Here is a 16,879-nt window from a genome sequence, read left to right on the forward strand (position 1 = left end):
AGCCACCGTTGCCATCTGCTGTGATGGCAACAATTGCTTTCAACACGAAGGGTGCGTTTACCTTGGCAAGCCCCTTACACGCAAGCGCGGTTCCGTCCCTTGTTGGTGGCTGAAGGTGTTGTTGAGATGTGCACATCCGAGCGCTAATGAATAAATGATCATATTCATAAAGACGAGGGACGATCACGCGGCACCGCCGGGGCGCGTAAAACGGCGCCTTTACGGCTGCTGTTGACGGCGCAAAAAAAAAAGAAAAAATAGAAAAAACAAAGTCGTTGGCTCGCAACTTCATAAAGACGCCACGAAAGCTTTATTGCTTTTCCTTTACCTTTTGGTGTCCGCTGTACTTTTCTTTGCGTGTTGTTATTGTCGTCTTTATTTTCTCTCTCCTGAAGTGTCTCCTCCATCCGTTTGCCGCCTCTCGCTTTAATCCGCTTTGCCGCCGCATTGCTCGTCGTTTTCATGCAGCAGGCGAGAATCACAGCAGATGCTGACGTACCCGATGATGATGATGATGATGATGATGAAGATTCTTTCATGCGTAACAGCCGACACTCACTTTTTTTTCTCCGTGACATGAGCTGTCTTAAGGTTGTTTTTTTGTTTTTTGACTTTCCAATCGTCCGCTTAATATTCCGGAGGCGTCGCCTTCGTGTACATGCCAGTGGCGGCGGCAGATGCAAGTGGAATTCGTACCCTCATCCAGCATCAGGCGAGACCACACTCGGTGTGAAAGGGGAGAATGGAAATCTGCGACAGGTTAACACCCGACACTCGTCTTGCTCGTTGTGTTGAAAGCGATTGCTCACTTTCAGACAACCGAATTCTCGATACATTTCAATGAATTCTCCCCCAAAATCTTCTCGATGTTTGTTAGCATTCTCGGTTCAAGTTTATCATCACAAATATGAAACGATAAGACAAAGAGAATTGTGCATTTCAAACAACCTCACTACCTCCGCTGCCTTAATGCTAATGTCCAATTGGAAACACACATAAAAATACTCCTGAGCGTATGTTCTTTATCCTCTCCAATAAACAAATAAACATTACTGCTATAGTGATAAACTACAAAAGGAGGAGGGATATTTTTTGGGGGGGTAAAACTGCTATTTTGCCATTTAGCTTAATTACAGGGCTGAACGGCTGCATTATTTGGTCAGTTACAATCATCTTGTGTATTTAAAGCGACCGCATACTGTAGCGTTGGTCTCCTTAGCTTAAGGCTAACAAACAATGCAGAAAGCCATAGAGAGGCTAACGATTAGCATCAACCTGGCGGTCTTGTAAGGCTTTGATTGGAATGCCGGCACAACATTGCTGCTGCAAAGCGGGCCTCACTGGTTTCCCTCTTCTGCAGCCACCCCCCCCTGCCTGCCCCACACCTCCTCTTCCCACTCACCTTGGCCACGCCCACATATTCAAATTAGATTTGGCGGCGGCATAGCTTTTGATTAAAAACGCGACCCTCGCTGTCTGGAGGTGAGAGCTCGTTTAGAAGACAGTGCGGGAATATACTGGAATATACTTCATCTTCGTAGCAGACAAGACCCCCCCCCCCCACACCCTTCCCCCCACCCTTCCCCCGCCCCCATCAAGGCCTCTATTAGAGCGGATCAGATCAAACCGCCAATCAGCCGGCACGCCTGCCTGCTTCGATCTGGCCTCCGCGTCCCAGCTTGCATTATTAACACGCCATGCTCATATCCCGGGAGGAAATTAAAATCTCAATATACGTGTGTGTGTGTGTGTGTGTGTGTGTAAGATCTTTGTGGTTGAGACAAAGTAACGCTCGTGGAGGTGGTCCCTCCTGCGGGTGGCGCTGTGGTGGCATCGCTGCTGCAACTATTTGGACGGCTTCCCACACTGCTTGTTTTTTTTTACAGAACAGTGCAGTATATTTTGGGGGGCTTTTAGCCTTTAATCGCTTTTGTCGTGTGACATGCACAAAATGGTGATGTCATACATTTAAAAACAGCTGATTGGTCCACTGGAAAACGGTGGCCACTTCATTAAGCTACACAAATACTGAACGCTAAGAATGCTCACTTTTTATGAGCACTGGCAGTGAACTGCTCATGTTTGTAACAAATAATACATGAGAATAATATTTACATCAATAAATCATGATAAATCACTTTGAAAACTTAATTAATGAAATGAATATTCTAATTAAAACTGACAAAATGAATGCCTTTTTAATTCAAAGTCCCACTCGACACAATCCAGCAGATTGATGTTGTTTTTGCCGACTGGCGTCTTTGTGTCGTTGTCGTGAAATGAAATTGTGATCCATATTTGCGATTGTGTTGTTGTCTGTGGTCAGCTTGCGACGAGTGGCGCGTCCTCCCCGCGCCGGAGCTGCACGCCGACGTCAACCGATTCGGACATTCGGCCGTCGCCAGCAACGGGTGAGAACAACCTTGATGATTATTGACTATTGAGTCATTTTCATTTCATTCCTTCCATAACAGTAAAAACTCTTTTTTTTTTTTTTTTTGATGTCATCTTGGTACAAGTGCATAAATGATCCCAACTACTCATGAAGGCCGTTAACTCTTGTCTCTATATATTAATCATAATGGTAAAGAGTTTTCCAGACATTTTCTCAAAGGGCTCAGAAGTAACACGATTCGTTTTGCTGTCTGTTATTGTGTGAATGCAAAATGGCTGCCGCATCCTGGTACTTTGCATCAGTTCCCTCTGGTGTATTGCAACAACATAATGCGGCTCCTTCGAGGGGCACGAATGGTAAATACGGCTTCGTGGGCAGAGTTTTTTTTTTTTTTAATTCGTGTTCCTTTTCATAGAAAAGCAATATTAAGCAAGAGGTTAAAAATTCTATAGGTCCAAAAATGGAACTGGCATCTTCAGAAATGCCGAAACTTTATTTGGAACGGTGAAGACATTTTAGCAATAAACAACATTACTAAAATATCACCAAAATTTTAGTAAATCGATTTTTTTCTTCAGAAATAAAGAATGATTACTGCCAAAAATTCAAATACTCAAACCAGTCAAATGAATTGAATTTCGAAATGGAATTTACTGCATTTTGCACACGTGCTATTTTAGTCATGGATGGCTCATTTTTCTTTCCCTTCCCGGCTTGCGCACGAGGAGGAAGTTTGTCAGCAGGTCGCGGGAGTCGAATGTTAGCGTGGTTGAAAGCGCCTCCATTCAAACATCCACGCGGCGGATGTTTGAATATAAACACTTAAGAGTTTCCGTGCTGCGGCAGGAACCGCAGTGCGTCCTGATATTTTCCACCTCCACCTGAACTTTTCCTACTTTTCCGACTTTTGCACTTGAAGGAGGTTTCCTTTTCCTCTCCGTGCCCGGCTCTCTTCAGGCCTCAGGATGTATTTTTTCCCACCCTCGCAAAACTTGGACCGGGTCGCAAATGACATCCAGACAAAAGTATGCCGACATGCTTGTCAATCAGTCCAGATGATGAGAATAAAGAGCCCCGAAACTCGCTTAAGATCCGAGATCTGCTCTGGCCATCTGCACTTGATCTGACGTGACGCTCTCTGAGGTGCGAGTGGAGTTCCTCAGGGAATCCTTCCAAGTCCCTTCCCTTTTCTTTCCAACTCGAATGTCTGACCTTGTGGTGTTTCAGCTCCATGTTGATCTTCGGCGGCTTCGCCGGTCTGCTCCTGGACGACGTGTTGGTCTACACGGCCGCGTCCTGCCGAGCCTTCCCTGCGCCGCTTCCGTGCGCCGCCGCCGGGCCGGGCCTGCGCTGCCGCTGGCTGGACGGCGCCTGCGTCTCGTGGGAACCCACCGAGTCGGACCTGGCCGCGCCCGCCCAATTCTGCCCTCATTGGCCCGGTGCGTCCTGAAATCATCAACACTTTGACAGCGCAACATAAAGTCACCGGAACAATTTGGCTTTTTCGATGCTTGTTTGCATACGTTAATGAGCCGAGCGGGAGGTCAGCACTGCTGCAATTATCCAATTTTGTAGTCATTAGTGTCCTCCTTGATCTGACAGATGTTGTTTTGGGAATGAAGCTCACTGATTTTCTGCTTTTTGGGTGGTGGTGACTTTCAGGAACAAGCTCACACACTTTGATGTTGACCAACAAAACGCCACATTCGGCTAATTAAGAAAAATTCAGTTGTGATTGTTTTAGGGTTCGCTGATTGTGATCGTTTACAATTTTGATGTGTACTGCAAACACTTATTTGGGGGTGATAAATTCAGGCCCGTCTAGTTTAGTGCCTAAACGGGCTGCTGTAAATCAAGTCACCTGTGTAAAGCAACCAAGTTTTTCCTGTGGTATTTAGCACTTTTTGGCAAGAATATCAACTTGTTGCGATGGGTATGAAACTCCTATTGTGTTATCATTTTGTCATTCATTGCTTTTATACTTTTACAAACAAGGTTGTGTTGGTTGTTGCTGTTTCCCGAAATAATTGCGGCATTGTTGATTTCAATTCAATTTGCTATTCATTCAGACCGGATTGGTTTGATGCCTAAACGGGCTGCTGTACAAGTAAAACCATTTGTGTTTTCTTTCTTCTTTTCCCGCCTTGTTCCAGACAGTACTGACGAAGAGTGTTTGCCCTTTTCCGACTGCACAAGCTGCACGGCCAACACCCGCGGCTGCAAGTGGTGCGAGGACGGGAAGTGCATCGCCGTCTCCAGCAACTGCACCGTGGTGAGGAGGCGCTCTTTACTCACCCCTAGAGGCCAAAACATCTCGAAAAAGGGTCAATATGACATCTTTACAAATCTCAAGTGCAGACCTCAGATAAATGTGGATACTGTCAGGTTCAGTCAACGTAGAACATCTAATAAACAATAGACAAGGAAGGAAGACAAGAGACTTCAATTCTTTTTGCTCGCGAGGAGAACGGACAGAGATTTTCACTCCTATTGTTCTGAAGCACATTCTCCTGAGCCCTCTTTTTTTATTTTTTACAGGGCGTTCCCTAGTTACATAGCCGTTGCTGCTCTAAAGGGGAGGGGGACACACAGCAGCAACATTAAAACCATCACAAATATGAGTGATTGTGCAGATAATAATGTAGACGTGCTTTTCTCTGGCACTGAAAATTTCACCAGCCAAAGTTCAAAAGGTCATCCGCGAAATGTTCCAGCCGCTATCTTGTGATAAGGCCACAGTTCTTGTTTTTAAAGCTGCAAGAGCATGAGTCATGCTTGGAAATACTGTAAGAGTAAATATGGGATAACTTATGTACATTGATTCTAACATTGAATGGATTTGATGTTTTGTGTTGCTTCTTGTGTGCGTTTGTGCGTGCGAGCAGTTTACGCTGGAGTTAGCCAATCAGCATGGTGGCGCTCTTTCTCTTCCTCCACGTCCGTCCATGTTGTCTGAGCATCAGCTGAGCTTGTGGAAGCACGGCGGACGCAGGGAGGGACATGTGAGTATTGTTTGTCAACCGCCTGGTCGGGTTGGCTCAGGCTGCGGACTTGAAGCTATCAACTTGTATAAAGTTTTTCAACTCATGAAATGTGCGATGTCCAAGTAAATTGAGTTGTGCTTTAGCTGGAAAGTGAAAGTATGCGTTTTTGGTGACACTTGTGGAAGGCTCTGACGGAGGCGTCGGGTTGTGAGCGGCGTTTGGAGCAAGAATGTTCGCGACTGGCCAGCTGCAGGAGCTGCAGCCTTAACGCCAACTGCCAGTGGGAGGCGCAACAGCAGCAGTGCCGAGGCCGACCCGGTGAGGCCCGCTAACTTCTCCTTTTTACACTTTCATTTTGGAGCAACAACATTTCACATCACACGAAAAAGCTTGTTGCATTTTTTGTATGTCTGGTAGGGTCGGGCATGATGAATCAAATTCTGACTCTCCCGATCGAGTGTTCTTTCTTTAGGAACGTTACAAGGCATTGCTCGGCAGTGAACCTGCTGCCATTTGACCTCACGACGCACTGAAAAATGGCAACAATGTACGTCCAAATAAAGTTTCTACAAAATGTATCAAACTGGAAATGTTTTGGGAAAAAAAGAAGGATCAGGCTTGACTAGTATAGCGGGCTGCCTAGATGGGTTGTTGTAATAATGATCGGTTCTCATTTCTACGACAGCCCGTTAAGGCAGCCAGCTGGCCTGCGGTAAATGTTGACGTCATGGATTATGCTGCTAACTAGCAGTCCATGAATTCAGGCCCAACTAGTGTAACTTTGTGCCGTCATGGTCTTTTTTTTTTCTTTCCCTTTTCTGCAGCAGCCCATTTAGAGTCAGGCCTGAATCAAGTCGTCATTCTCTTATACCTTTATGACAGCAGCCTATTGATCATTCATTTTTGTAAAATCAGCTGTTTGTCTGTTGGCTTGTGTCCCGAATGAAATGTGCAGCAGGACATTTCACGAGTCTTTTGCTGATGACACAAGCGACCCTGTAGGAAAATAAAAGCACTTTTGAGGAACTTCATCAACACGGCAAAGGAAGGGGGGGGGGGGGGGAGCCACGATGGCAAATTCAAAGGCCGAGACGCTCGTTAAGCGAGCAGCCTGCAGTCTTCCTCGCAGACATCCTCATCCTCATCCTCCGGCCGTGTTGTGTTGTGTTCAACATACAGCGGACACGTGCTTGTGTAACGCGCTTTCAAAAATAAGCTTACACGCACACCGCACAGGCACGGATTAGCATACGTTCGCCCAGGAAAGAAGTAGGCCAGCCCCAAGTCTTTACACCGTCCTCTCAAAATGGAAGCATGATAACAAACAAGCGTGCGCGCGTGTGTGTGTGTTCATGCAAAATGAGCAGCGGCGCCTCCAACTTTCACAACACAATTCCCCATTGAGAATAGTTATAACAAAGAATGAGCCACAAATCCATGACACAAAAGTCATACAAGCTCTTTGGTTTACAAAAAGTGGAACTCTATGCAGGCTAAAAGTCCGATCAAGTCATCAGACAATCAACAATAAACGCCGGGCAAAAAGTGAATCACTTTATTGGCTGAGACTCCCTTTTGTGGGGGGGGAAAACCCAGGAAGTAGCAAATAAGCAAATGCTAGCTAGCTAGCTAGCTGGCTAGCGAGGCTTGTTGTCAAACATCACAACGAGATTGAGACTCCAATCACGTCACACGAGCCGCATGAAGACCTTTTGCTCAGTTAGGAACCTGCTCAGCAAATGGCTTTGACATCAGCGCCAGCCCGACGGTCCTACATCACTATCGGCTCAGAAGTGGCCCAACCACAACTTGGCTCAGGGTTTTTTTCTTAAAGGCCTTAATTGTATCCTAAATCCTTTAAGGCCTTTAAGAAAAAAACCCTGAGCCAAGTTGTGGTGGCCCAACAGGACCAGCAGTCCGATGGGCGCAGTGTCGGACCCCAAACTCCCTTTTTCTGCTTGGCATCAGGTTACCAACAGCGACTCGAAACCAGCTAGCAACGTTTTCCGGGGCTTTCGGGGCCGCAACCCGATCCCCACGTTTGTTTGTTTTCCCTCCTCCTGATTTCCCCTTCAGACCCTCATCTCATTCCTCGCAATCGTCGGCCGGAAAAACGAAACTGAGGCCTGTAAACGTAATCAGGAGCGTCGGCCAGACGAAATGAGCCCAGCTAATTAAAGCGTTACGGAACAATTAGAATCAGGCCAACTTTGATGTGTTTTACAGATGAAATGGACTCTTGTATATATATATATATATATATATATATATACATATATATGTATATATATATATATATATATATATATATATATGTATATATACGTATATATGTATATATATATATATACATATATATATATATGTATATATACGTATATATACGTATATATATACGTATATATGTATATATACGTATATATACATATATGTATATATACGTATATATACATATATGTATATATACGTATATATACATACATGTATATATATATATATATATGTATATATACGTATATATATATGTATATATATGTATATGTATATATACGTATATATACGTATATATACGTATATATATACGTATATATATATATGTATATATATATATATGTATATATACGTATATATATATATATATATACGTGTATATATATATATATATATATATATATATATATATATACGTGTATATATATATATATATATATATATATATATATATATACGTGTATATACGCATATATACGTATATATATATATATATATATATATATACGTGTATATACGCATATACCCATGTGTGTACGCGTGTACCTTTTGTGTATATACATATATACGGTATGTATATGTGTGTGTATATATATATATATATATATATATATATATATATATATATATATATATATATGTATATATGTATATGTGTGTGTATATATGTATACATATATATATATACGTATATATATATACTGTATGTATATACTGTATATATGGTAAATATATACTGTGTCTACCTGTCTCATGATAAAGCAAAAGTATTTAGTGTCGCCTTCTGGTCACAGGTGAGCCGTGCGGCGAAGGTTGGCATCACGTGGGCGAGGCGTGCCTCAGGGTCAACGGCAGCCGGGCGAGTTTCGATGACGCCCAGCACTACTGCAAGAACCTCGGCGGAAACATCGCCTCCCTCCACGGCGACCGGGACGTCGCCTTTGTCATGGACGAGATCAACAAGTACCACATGCGAGGACAGGTCAGACGGCTCCATTCAAATATTTTGAGAGGGTGGTTAAACCCTTGACTGGTCGCCAGGCAAGCAATGGGCTGATGGTCTCTTCCTATGAAGACTTAGTTTAGTGTCATAACTATGTCCTGATTTTGGCGACGATCCGTCCTGCTGTTTTGTGAAACCGTCCCCACGTGTCCTTGTCTGCAGCCGTTGTCCCCGTGGGTGGGCCTGAGAAAGATCAACGTGTCGTACTGGGGCTGGGAGGACGGCTCGCCGTTCTCCAACAGCGGCCTGCGATGGCTGCCGGGCGAACCCAGCGACTCGGGATTCTGCGCGTTCCTGCCGACGTCAGAGGCGGCGGCGGGCGGCCTCAAGGCCAAACCCTGCACCGCCACCGCCGATGGTCTTGTCTGCCAAAAAGCTGTCGGTAAGTCACTGCGGGGTTAGCCAACAATTGCCGTGCTGGTCCACGATCTACTTTTCCAAGGGGCGAATCACGGCTGAAAGAGGTTTTTGTCCACAGGGAGTCCTCAGGGTCCCGCTTTGCGTCCCTGCAAGACCCCGTGCGCCCTGCGCACCACCTGCGCCAACTGCACCGCTCAGGCCCTGGAGTGCATGTGGTGCCGGAGCACGCAGCGCTGCGTGGACTCGTCGGCCTACGTGGTCTCCTTCCCCTTCGGCCAATGTCTGGAGTGGCAAACGCACGACTGCGCTGGTGAGATTTGCCGATCTTGGTGACATCGAGTCTTCATCTTAAACCACATGTGCATTTTGGCATGCATTTTGTTGCGTTTTGTTTCTTGCCGTTGAAAACCGTTTTAGTAGCGTGTCTGTGGCGACCCTCAGGGATCAGTCCTCCGCATCCTTGCCATTTATTATTCACAAATGTGCATATCTGCATCACTTTTTTTTTTTTTTAATTCCAAGAAACAGTCAGAAATGTTCATGATAAAGTTCGATTTTTGTAATTTTGTGCTTGACTGAATTAGCCCTACTATGACATCACAGTGGGGCGGAATTGCAGAGGTGCTTGCTCACAACACAAGACATGAAAAAGTCAGTTTTCCATCATATGTCCCCTTGGAATAAGTTTTTCCTCTTGTCCGTTTTGTTGTGTTGATGGCAGAAGGTGCGTAGGAGGTGTTTGTCGCTTTGCTTTCCTCGCCGCTTATGATGCAAAATTATGCTGCACAAGCATATGGCATCTTGTGTGTGTTTGAGCGCAAGAGACGGACGGACGGACGGACGGCGCCGCCCATACAGCACGTTAGGATAATGATGTTTGGGTTACTTACAAATCGGCAGCTTTGGAAACAAAACAAAAGCTGCCTTGAAAAAGTGATGCAAGGACAAAATGTTGTCCGCTCGGCTGCGGCTTGTTGATTGGACGCCCGCACACGTGACAACAAACAACCATTTCTTGGCCATGTCCAGTTGAAATAGTTCCGTTTTGTCAAGAAAGAAAGTCATGTTTTTGTTTAAGTCTGTTTTTCAAGCAAACCGTACCTGACTTCACTCGACGAAAAATCGGACTTCTTTTCCTTTTTCGAAAAAAGGCTAAACAAAATGCACTTTATTCAACATGAAATCTAAAACCCCCCAAAAATATTTTAAAAACCAAGACTTCAAAAGCGGGACAAAAAAGAAAAATGATTTAGAAAATAATGAAAAATCCGATTTTTTTTCTTCTAAATAAATTGAAATATATTTGTTGAAAAATAAGTTTTGACAGACGGACTGAGAATGGATTGCTTGTCAGTTAATGTCAGAGCATAAATAGACCCCCCAAAAAAAGAGGCAATTTCAAGTCTTTCACTAGACGGTTGCGATTTTGGGAGAAATTGCGTGTGAAGGCTGCAAGGCTGAATAAAATACATTGAGGCATCATTTGGAATGATTTGGAATGAGCTGAAAATGTTGCAGTTGGAATAGTTTGAATCGGTCCAGTAATGTTGAGGGAGGTTTGACTAATGTTGAATATGTCCTAATGTGGACATTTAGAGGGTAAAAAGAAAGAAAGACAGTAGAATCAAAAAAAAGGGACTTTTTGGGGTGTTGAAAATCATTCATAAGGTGAATTGAATATGCAGAATGATTTCAATTTCAAATGGGAACAACCTGAATCTGTTATTCTTTCTTGTTATCTGTTAACCTTCTGAATGTGCCAATGTTGTTATGACGACTAAATAAGCATCGGGGGAAATTTGGGCCTCAATTGGATTTAATGGAGAATTTTTACGAGAACAACGTTGAATTGTGAGAAAACCGGGAATTTCGTGGAAAACCCGATGTGGAATATGTTGAAATTGGAATGATGTGAGTTGGATGAATTATGTGGAAGGAGAAGCGTGTCAAAAAATGGCAGAAGTAAAAAAAAAATAAATGAAGCTAACACTCGAGTCGAGACTCGAACCCAGAACCTCCAAACTGCGAGGCGGATGTGCCAACTACTTATTCATGTAACCCAAATTGGTTCCTTCCTTACCACAAGATTTGCGCTGACCGATGAGCTGATCTGGCGAGCTGACTAAGCGGGCCGACCGCCGACACGTCAACGTTTGCGTCACAACAAACTTTTTGTTGTCAAGGCGACGCCTTTAAGCAAAGACGCACAAACTCGTGTCTCGCTCGCGAATGACGCAAATAACGGCCGAGAGGCGCAAACGCGACAGACGACAAAAGACGATCCTTCCTTCCTTCCTCCGTCTGCCGCTTGCGCTCGCCGTCGCCGTCATCGCCGTCATCGCCGTCATCGCCGTCATCGCCGTCCCCGGCGTTTGCCTTTCGGTTTACTGCCTGACAGCTCGCCGCCACGCACGCACGCACACACACGCAGCCTGCCGCGGTGCTTCACTGAGACGAGGCCACACATTCCGCGCACAATGTTCTTCAAACACAAGAAACGATGTACACACAAGCAAAGATGAACAACACACACACACACACACACACACACACACACACACACACACACAACATTTATATACACGCGGGAAGTGTTGAATGCGACTCGGCCTTTGCCGTCCCCTTCCACGCAGGCGCCCTCTGCTGGTGGCTAATTGCCATCTCGCCTACGCTCGGGGCTGCTCGCACCCGGCGCATTCGCTAATCTGGCCGCTCGATCTGCTTGGTGGCGGAACGCAGATCGAGCGGGATAACGGAGGCGCTCGTAAAAATAGCCAAGAACAAACGAAGTCGCCAGATAACATCGAGCAGGAGGAAACGAGGACCGACTTCTGCAAGCCGCGCGCGCGCTTGCTAGCGCCGGCCTCGGGCGTCATCTTTGAGGATATTTGCGGCGGAACGAGCCGTCGTCGCGGGTGCTCACTGAGCAACGGCGCTTTTCAACAAAAGCCTTCATGTTGTCGATGATCGTCGCTGGACCGGTCGCCGTCAATGTCAGAACATCAGGTGACAGAGTGACTGGTCGCCAGTCGATCTCAGGCAAATTCGACACAGCAAGTCCGGATTCCGAATTGGAAGGCGCCACCATTACAGTTAATGAAAACTAACAAAAGAAGTAAAAGTAACATTGAAATGACATTTTTGCTAACAAAATAAACGATCATTCTTTCACAAAAAGGAAAAGTAACTGAAAGTACGTTTCACGTTTATAAAAGTAACTCTTCCATTTTTGTTTGTCAGTTCATATCTTATATGATTCCTCAGCTTTGATTTTTTAGTGTATTTATTTTGTTATTTCTGCACAACACACATTTAAAAAACAAACTCAACATTTTCTAACACATAAAAAAAGCAAACAAACTTCCCTGAAAACAAATTGAGTCCAAAAGAAATTGTACTGAAAGGTCAACCCAAGCATTGCAAGCCCGAAACCTCCAACCTGAGTCGCTAATAAGCTGCTGATTTTGGAATCCCAAATTCTCTCTGAGCATTTTTCATTGATGATCGAAGACGAGAATCCCCGACGTGTTGTTTGCGTGTTGACGCCACATCAGAAGCGTTTCCTTGCGAGCCCGGCGCCGGCGTTCTCTTCATATTTGGTCGCAGGACAAGCGATCAGAAGACGACCGGCCCTGGGGGAGGTCACCCTCGGAGAGCGCCGAGCCGCTTGCTACGGAAGATGAACCGATCGCTTTATTTATTATTAAGTGGGCCCGCCAGTGGTAAAGATGCGCTTATCGGTCCCCAACCAATTTCGGCAGAAGCCAAAATTGGTTTGTAAACTCAGCGGGGACGAAGAACTTGCTTCTCGTGTGAAGTCTTTGGAGGATGTTGAAGAACACGAGAGGAACCGCGGACTGAAAATGCCATCAAAACATTCGATTTGGGTCCAAAACGTGACCGATGACGAGCAGACGTGACGACACGATTACGTGGGATTTTCTTTGGCTTGTTTTAGTATCGATTGGACCCCCAACAGTCCGCTGGCCCCGATTTGGCATCCGCCAACTTCTCCCTGTTGAGAACGGCAGCTCCGATTACTGCTCAAACGCTGACTCGGCTCCGCCGTGTAATTGTTCTTTTGCAGAAGAAAAAAATTCCAGAAACTTGGAAACAAACGTTGGTCTCGCCTCTTTCAAAAGCAGGAGATTCCTCGAAGCGGGATCATTCTCGGCCCATCGCCAACGATTCTGTCGTGGCAAGAATTTCAGTCAGTTAAACCACTTTGGCATTCTCATTTCATTGTAAATCCGGTTCGGTTCTGCTTTTACAACCAAGCACAGTTGAAAAAGAGACTTTGTTTAGTGATAGACAGACATGTTTGTTTTTTTCAAGGCCGATACCGATTATTAGTTGTTAAGGAAGCCGATCATTTATTTCAAGCCGATACTCATTTGCAGAAGAAGAGAAAATATTAGTGTCAAAATGAAGACAGAAAAAAATATTTTCATTTTAAACGTATAAAGGATTGACAGGTTTGTTTAAAAATAACAACACATTGCAGCGTCATCAGCACGTGTTCAGATAAATTAAAAACTAAGCAAGTAAATATTTCCCTGATGTTTTCGACTGTAAAGTTTTCCAAAATTTCAACATCATTTCCCCCTTTTTTTAACTTAAAAAAAAAGTCGTGAATTCCTAGTGGCAACATTGTTTTTTTTTTTGGATAAAGTGACAATTTAAATGGATCCATAAATAAGTTCCCTGCAACTCCCTGAGCGATAAATGCATGCAAATTTGGGCTTTTCGTCAATGTTGGTAAACGGTTTCAAAATATCTTTGCAGTGAAAAATTGCCCGAATATTTGAAATGTCTTCGAAATCCTGATGAAAACCCCAAATTTGCTACGTTCGCAAGCATTCACTGCCCCGTGAGATGCCAACTTTATCGACCTTCAGATTGGTAAAAAAGCCAACGGCAATATTTGTCAATAGGCCAAATATCGACACTGATAATCGGTCTACCCTGGTTTTGTTTTCTGATGGAAGGTTTTGATTGATTGATTGATTGATTGATTGACCGCCGTATGAGCGACTGCTCGACTGCAAAGTTGAAACGAAATTTTGATGTATTCCGCCGTTTGCAACTAACGTGCTGTGGAATGCGTTTGTGTTTACGAGGATGACATCGAGTCATTTTCAAATCAATGACGGCGGGAAAATGCGGTTCCCACGGCGAGCGCAGTCGCGACGTCCCGGTATGAATATGGTACCTTCAAGTGGGTTTGTGCGCGGCAACGTCTCATGTGGCTTGTTGCTGTTTTGTCCGCTTTCGGCGAGAAGAAGAAAAGTTTAGCCGCAAGCTTGCAAGCCAACCTGCAACATTTGCCGACTTTGGATGTTTGGTGTCGTTGAATGTCACGCGGCGTGAGAGAAAGTGTCTTTTTTTAATTTGATCAGAAAAGTGTTCCTTTTTTTTCTCTCTCTCTCTTTCTTAATGTCACATCCACTTTATGAATATAAATGTGTTTGTCTGCGCGCTCGGAGGGGAAAGAAAAGTCCATTTCTTTGTAAACGCCGAAGGGTCAGGCAGAAGGTGAGAACACGGCAGCGCAAGTATATTAGCGGCGCTAAATTACGTCTCCACAGGCGGAGATTGTGTTTGTGCTCCACTGCAGCCTTTTGCATTGAATTTGATGGACAGAATGTGCTCACTTGAATGCGTCGGGGAGCCTTTTAACGCACGCCGAGCCGCTTCCTGCTTCGCCGCTTCCTGCTTCGCCGCCCGATGCAATTTTGCCATCCGCCACATTTCCGCCACATTTCCGCCACATCACTGCAACGTTTGGCCAAAAGTCTCGGCATGCTCGTCTTGGTGAACTCATCAATGGAGAAATGCCAGCGTCAGGAGTGGATTTCGATTCCTTTTTTAAAATGGAGACCAGCTGGAGCGATTTCAGTATTTGCTCAAACGATCAATTTAGCGTCCGTCATCCGTCCGGCGTACGTCGGCTCACATTTAGGGTTTGGGTTTATATTTTCCGTCTAGTTTCAGAGGATCAAAGTTTCACTGGAAAATCTAAATCAACTTTAAAATGGCTGTCTTATGGGTCTACTATTTATACATAGCAATTTTTCAAAAGTTATTTTTGGTTATAGCTTTTTTCAGGTCAACTTTTCCAATGAAGCGTCTTAATCGAGTAGTTTTGTAATTACGTAGCAATCTGTCAACTGTTTGTATTTGAACGACTCCAGGAAATAGACAAGATGAGCCGCCGCTTCGGACCAAAATGGCCGACTTACTGTGTCTGTTTGGGCATGGCTTCTTTTGTGGGTCTACTCCTTTTATTCCAGGATCGGATCATTTTTGAGCGTCACCTGAGAATGACCATAAATGAGTCCAAAATGACGTTCAATCCAACATCGCACCCTCCCTGTGTCTTTTCAGGCATGGCTTCTTGAGACTTTTTTGTGGGTCTACTCCTGATAAATGGGTCTACCGACTTTCCTGTTGCCAAGTCAAACTGGCTTCAGGGGCTGAATTTTCAAATACAGTCCAGCCGAACCAAATGATTTTCCCGTGTCCGTTGTAAAGTCATGAATGAATTCTAATGACGTCATCTCGTGTTTTCCCGCATTCAGCCCAGAACTGTTCTGGCGTGAGGACGTGCGGCGAGTGCCTGGAGCGGCCCGAGTGCGGCTGGTGCGGCGACCCCAGCGACACGGGCCGCGGCGTCTGCATGGAAGGGTCCTACCGCGGACCCTTGAGGCCCGCCCACGGCAACATGGTCCTGGATCGAGGCCTGTGCTCGGCCGACACGGGCTACGATTGGGCTTTCATCCGCTGCCCGTGTGAGTGGACGCTCCTAAGCGCAAATCCAGAAGCGCAACCAGAATCCTGAGCACGCGTGTGTTTGCGTCCTGCAGCTTGTCAGTGTAACGGGCACAGCGGGTGCGTGAACGGTAGCGTCTGCGAGCGCTGCGGGAACCTGACGGCCGGGACGCAGTGCCAGACCTGCGTGGCCGGTTACTACGGCGACCCCACCAATGGCGGGAAGTGCAGCGGTAAGCCCGACGACCTCGGAAACCTCAACGGACGCATGCCTGAAGCTGCTTGAGATATTTAGTGCGCTTGTTTTGAGACATTTCCTGTCAATTTTCAAACGAAGATGAATTTGGGTGGCGAGATGTCGGCCGTTTGCGTGACGGCGCCATCTGACGTCACGTGTTGACAAACAAACATTTCGTGCAGGTCAGCGTGACGTGAGTGGTCTCTTCGTCTTGGCGAGCGGTCGCCTGTCCATCCTGTACTTTCTTTGACTTGCGTTTTGCGCACTTCCTCTTTGCTTGCCGCCATCTTATTACTTTTGTATGATTTATTGTTTTTGGTGGTCTTGCATTCATTTTTCTCCGAGTGGTTGTTTGGGTCCAACTGCTGCGCTTTCCTTTGTTTTCCTCTTTTGTCATCTTTTCGATTCTCTTTTTTCTTATTGCCTCATTTGTACTTTTCTTTTCTTCCTTTCTATATTTTCTTTCTCTTTTATTTTACGCTACTTCCTTTTATGATTCATTTCCTTCTTGGCTATTTTCTCCCCTCCTTTGATTTCCTTTTCTTTCCATTTCCATTTTTTCCAATTCCTTTTTTGCATTTTTTCCCATCTTTTCTTGTTCCCTTTCTTTTCCTTTACTTCTTATCCTTTCTGTCTTCCTTTACTTTTCTGTTACCTTCCTTAAAGTGTCCTGAGCTGTTTTGTCCCGTCTTTTTGCTTTTTCTTTGCTTTTCCTGTCCTGTTTTGTCTTCCTTTCCTTGTTCCCTTTTCCGTTCTATTCTTCTCTTTCCTGTCACGTATTTCTTCTTCCTTGACAAGCCTTACTTTCATTTTTCATAACAGTCCTGTCTTTCCGTCCCCCGTCTTCTTTCTTAATT

At 45.0% G+C, this 16,879-nt stretch overlaps 1 protein-coding gene across 6 annotated transcripts in view; it reads left to right on the forward strand.

Annotated features, from left to right (window-relative positions):
- The window catches only part of atrnl1a (attractin-like 1a), a 90,422-nt gene that overhangs the window by 11,264 nt on the left and 62,279 nt on the right, over nucleotides 1-16,879 (forward strand). For all 6 annotated transcript variants that reach the window (XR_013296089.1, XM_077581251.1, XM_077581249.1 and 3 more), the window contains exons 11-20: nucleotides 2,327-2,411; nucleotides 3,623-3,834; nucleotides 4,549-4,667; nucleotides 5,281-5,397; nucleotides 5,565-5,697; nucleotides 8,445-8,632; nucleotides 8,816-9,035; nucleotides 9,132-9,323; nucleotides 15,595-15,804; nucleotides 15,880-16,017. Coding sequence is in view for 5 of the 6 variants with exons in the window: in XM_077581251.1 (XP_077437377.1) it covers nucleotides 2,327-2,411; nucleotides 3,623-3,834; nucleotides 4,549-4,667; nucleotides 5,281-5,397; nucleotides 5,565-5,697; nucleotides 8,445-8,632; nucleotides 8,816-9,035; nucleotides 9,132-9,323; nucleotides 15,595-15,804; nucleotides 15,880-16,017 (1,614 nt within the window). In the remaining variant the exon portion in view is untranslated. The remainder of the gene's footprint in view (nucleotides 1-2,326; nucleotides 2,412-3,622; nucleotides 3,835-4,548; nucleotides 4,668-5,280; nucleotides 5,398-5,564; nucleotides 5,698-8,444; nucleotides 8,633-8,815; nucleotides 9,036-9,131; nucleotides 9,324-15,594; nucleotides 15,805-15,879; nucleotides 16,018-16,879) is intronic.

The sequence above is a fragment of the Vanacampus margaritifer genome, chromosome 12 (assembly GCF_051991255.1).
Source record: "Vanacampus margaritifer isolate UIUO_Vmar chromosome 12, RoL_Vmar_1.0, whole genome shotgun sequence".
In the NCBI taxonomy this organism is placed as follows: Eukaryota; Metazoa; Chordata; class Actinopteri; order Syngnathiformes; family Syngnathidae; genus Vanacampus; species Vanacampus margaritifer.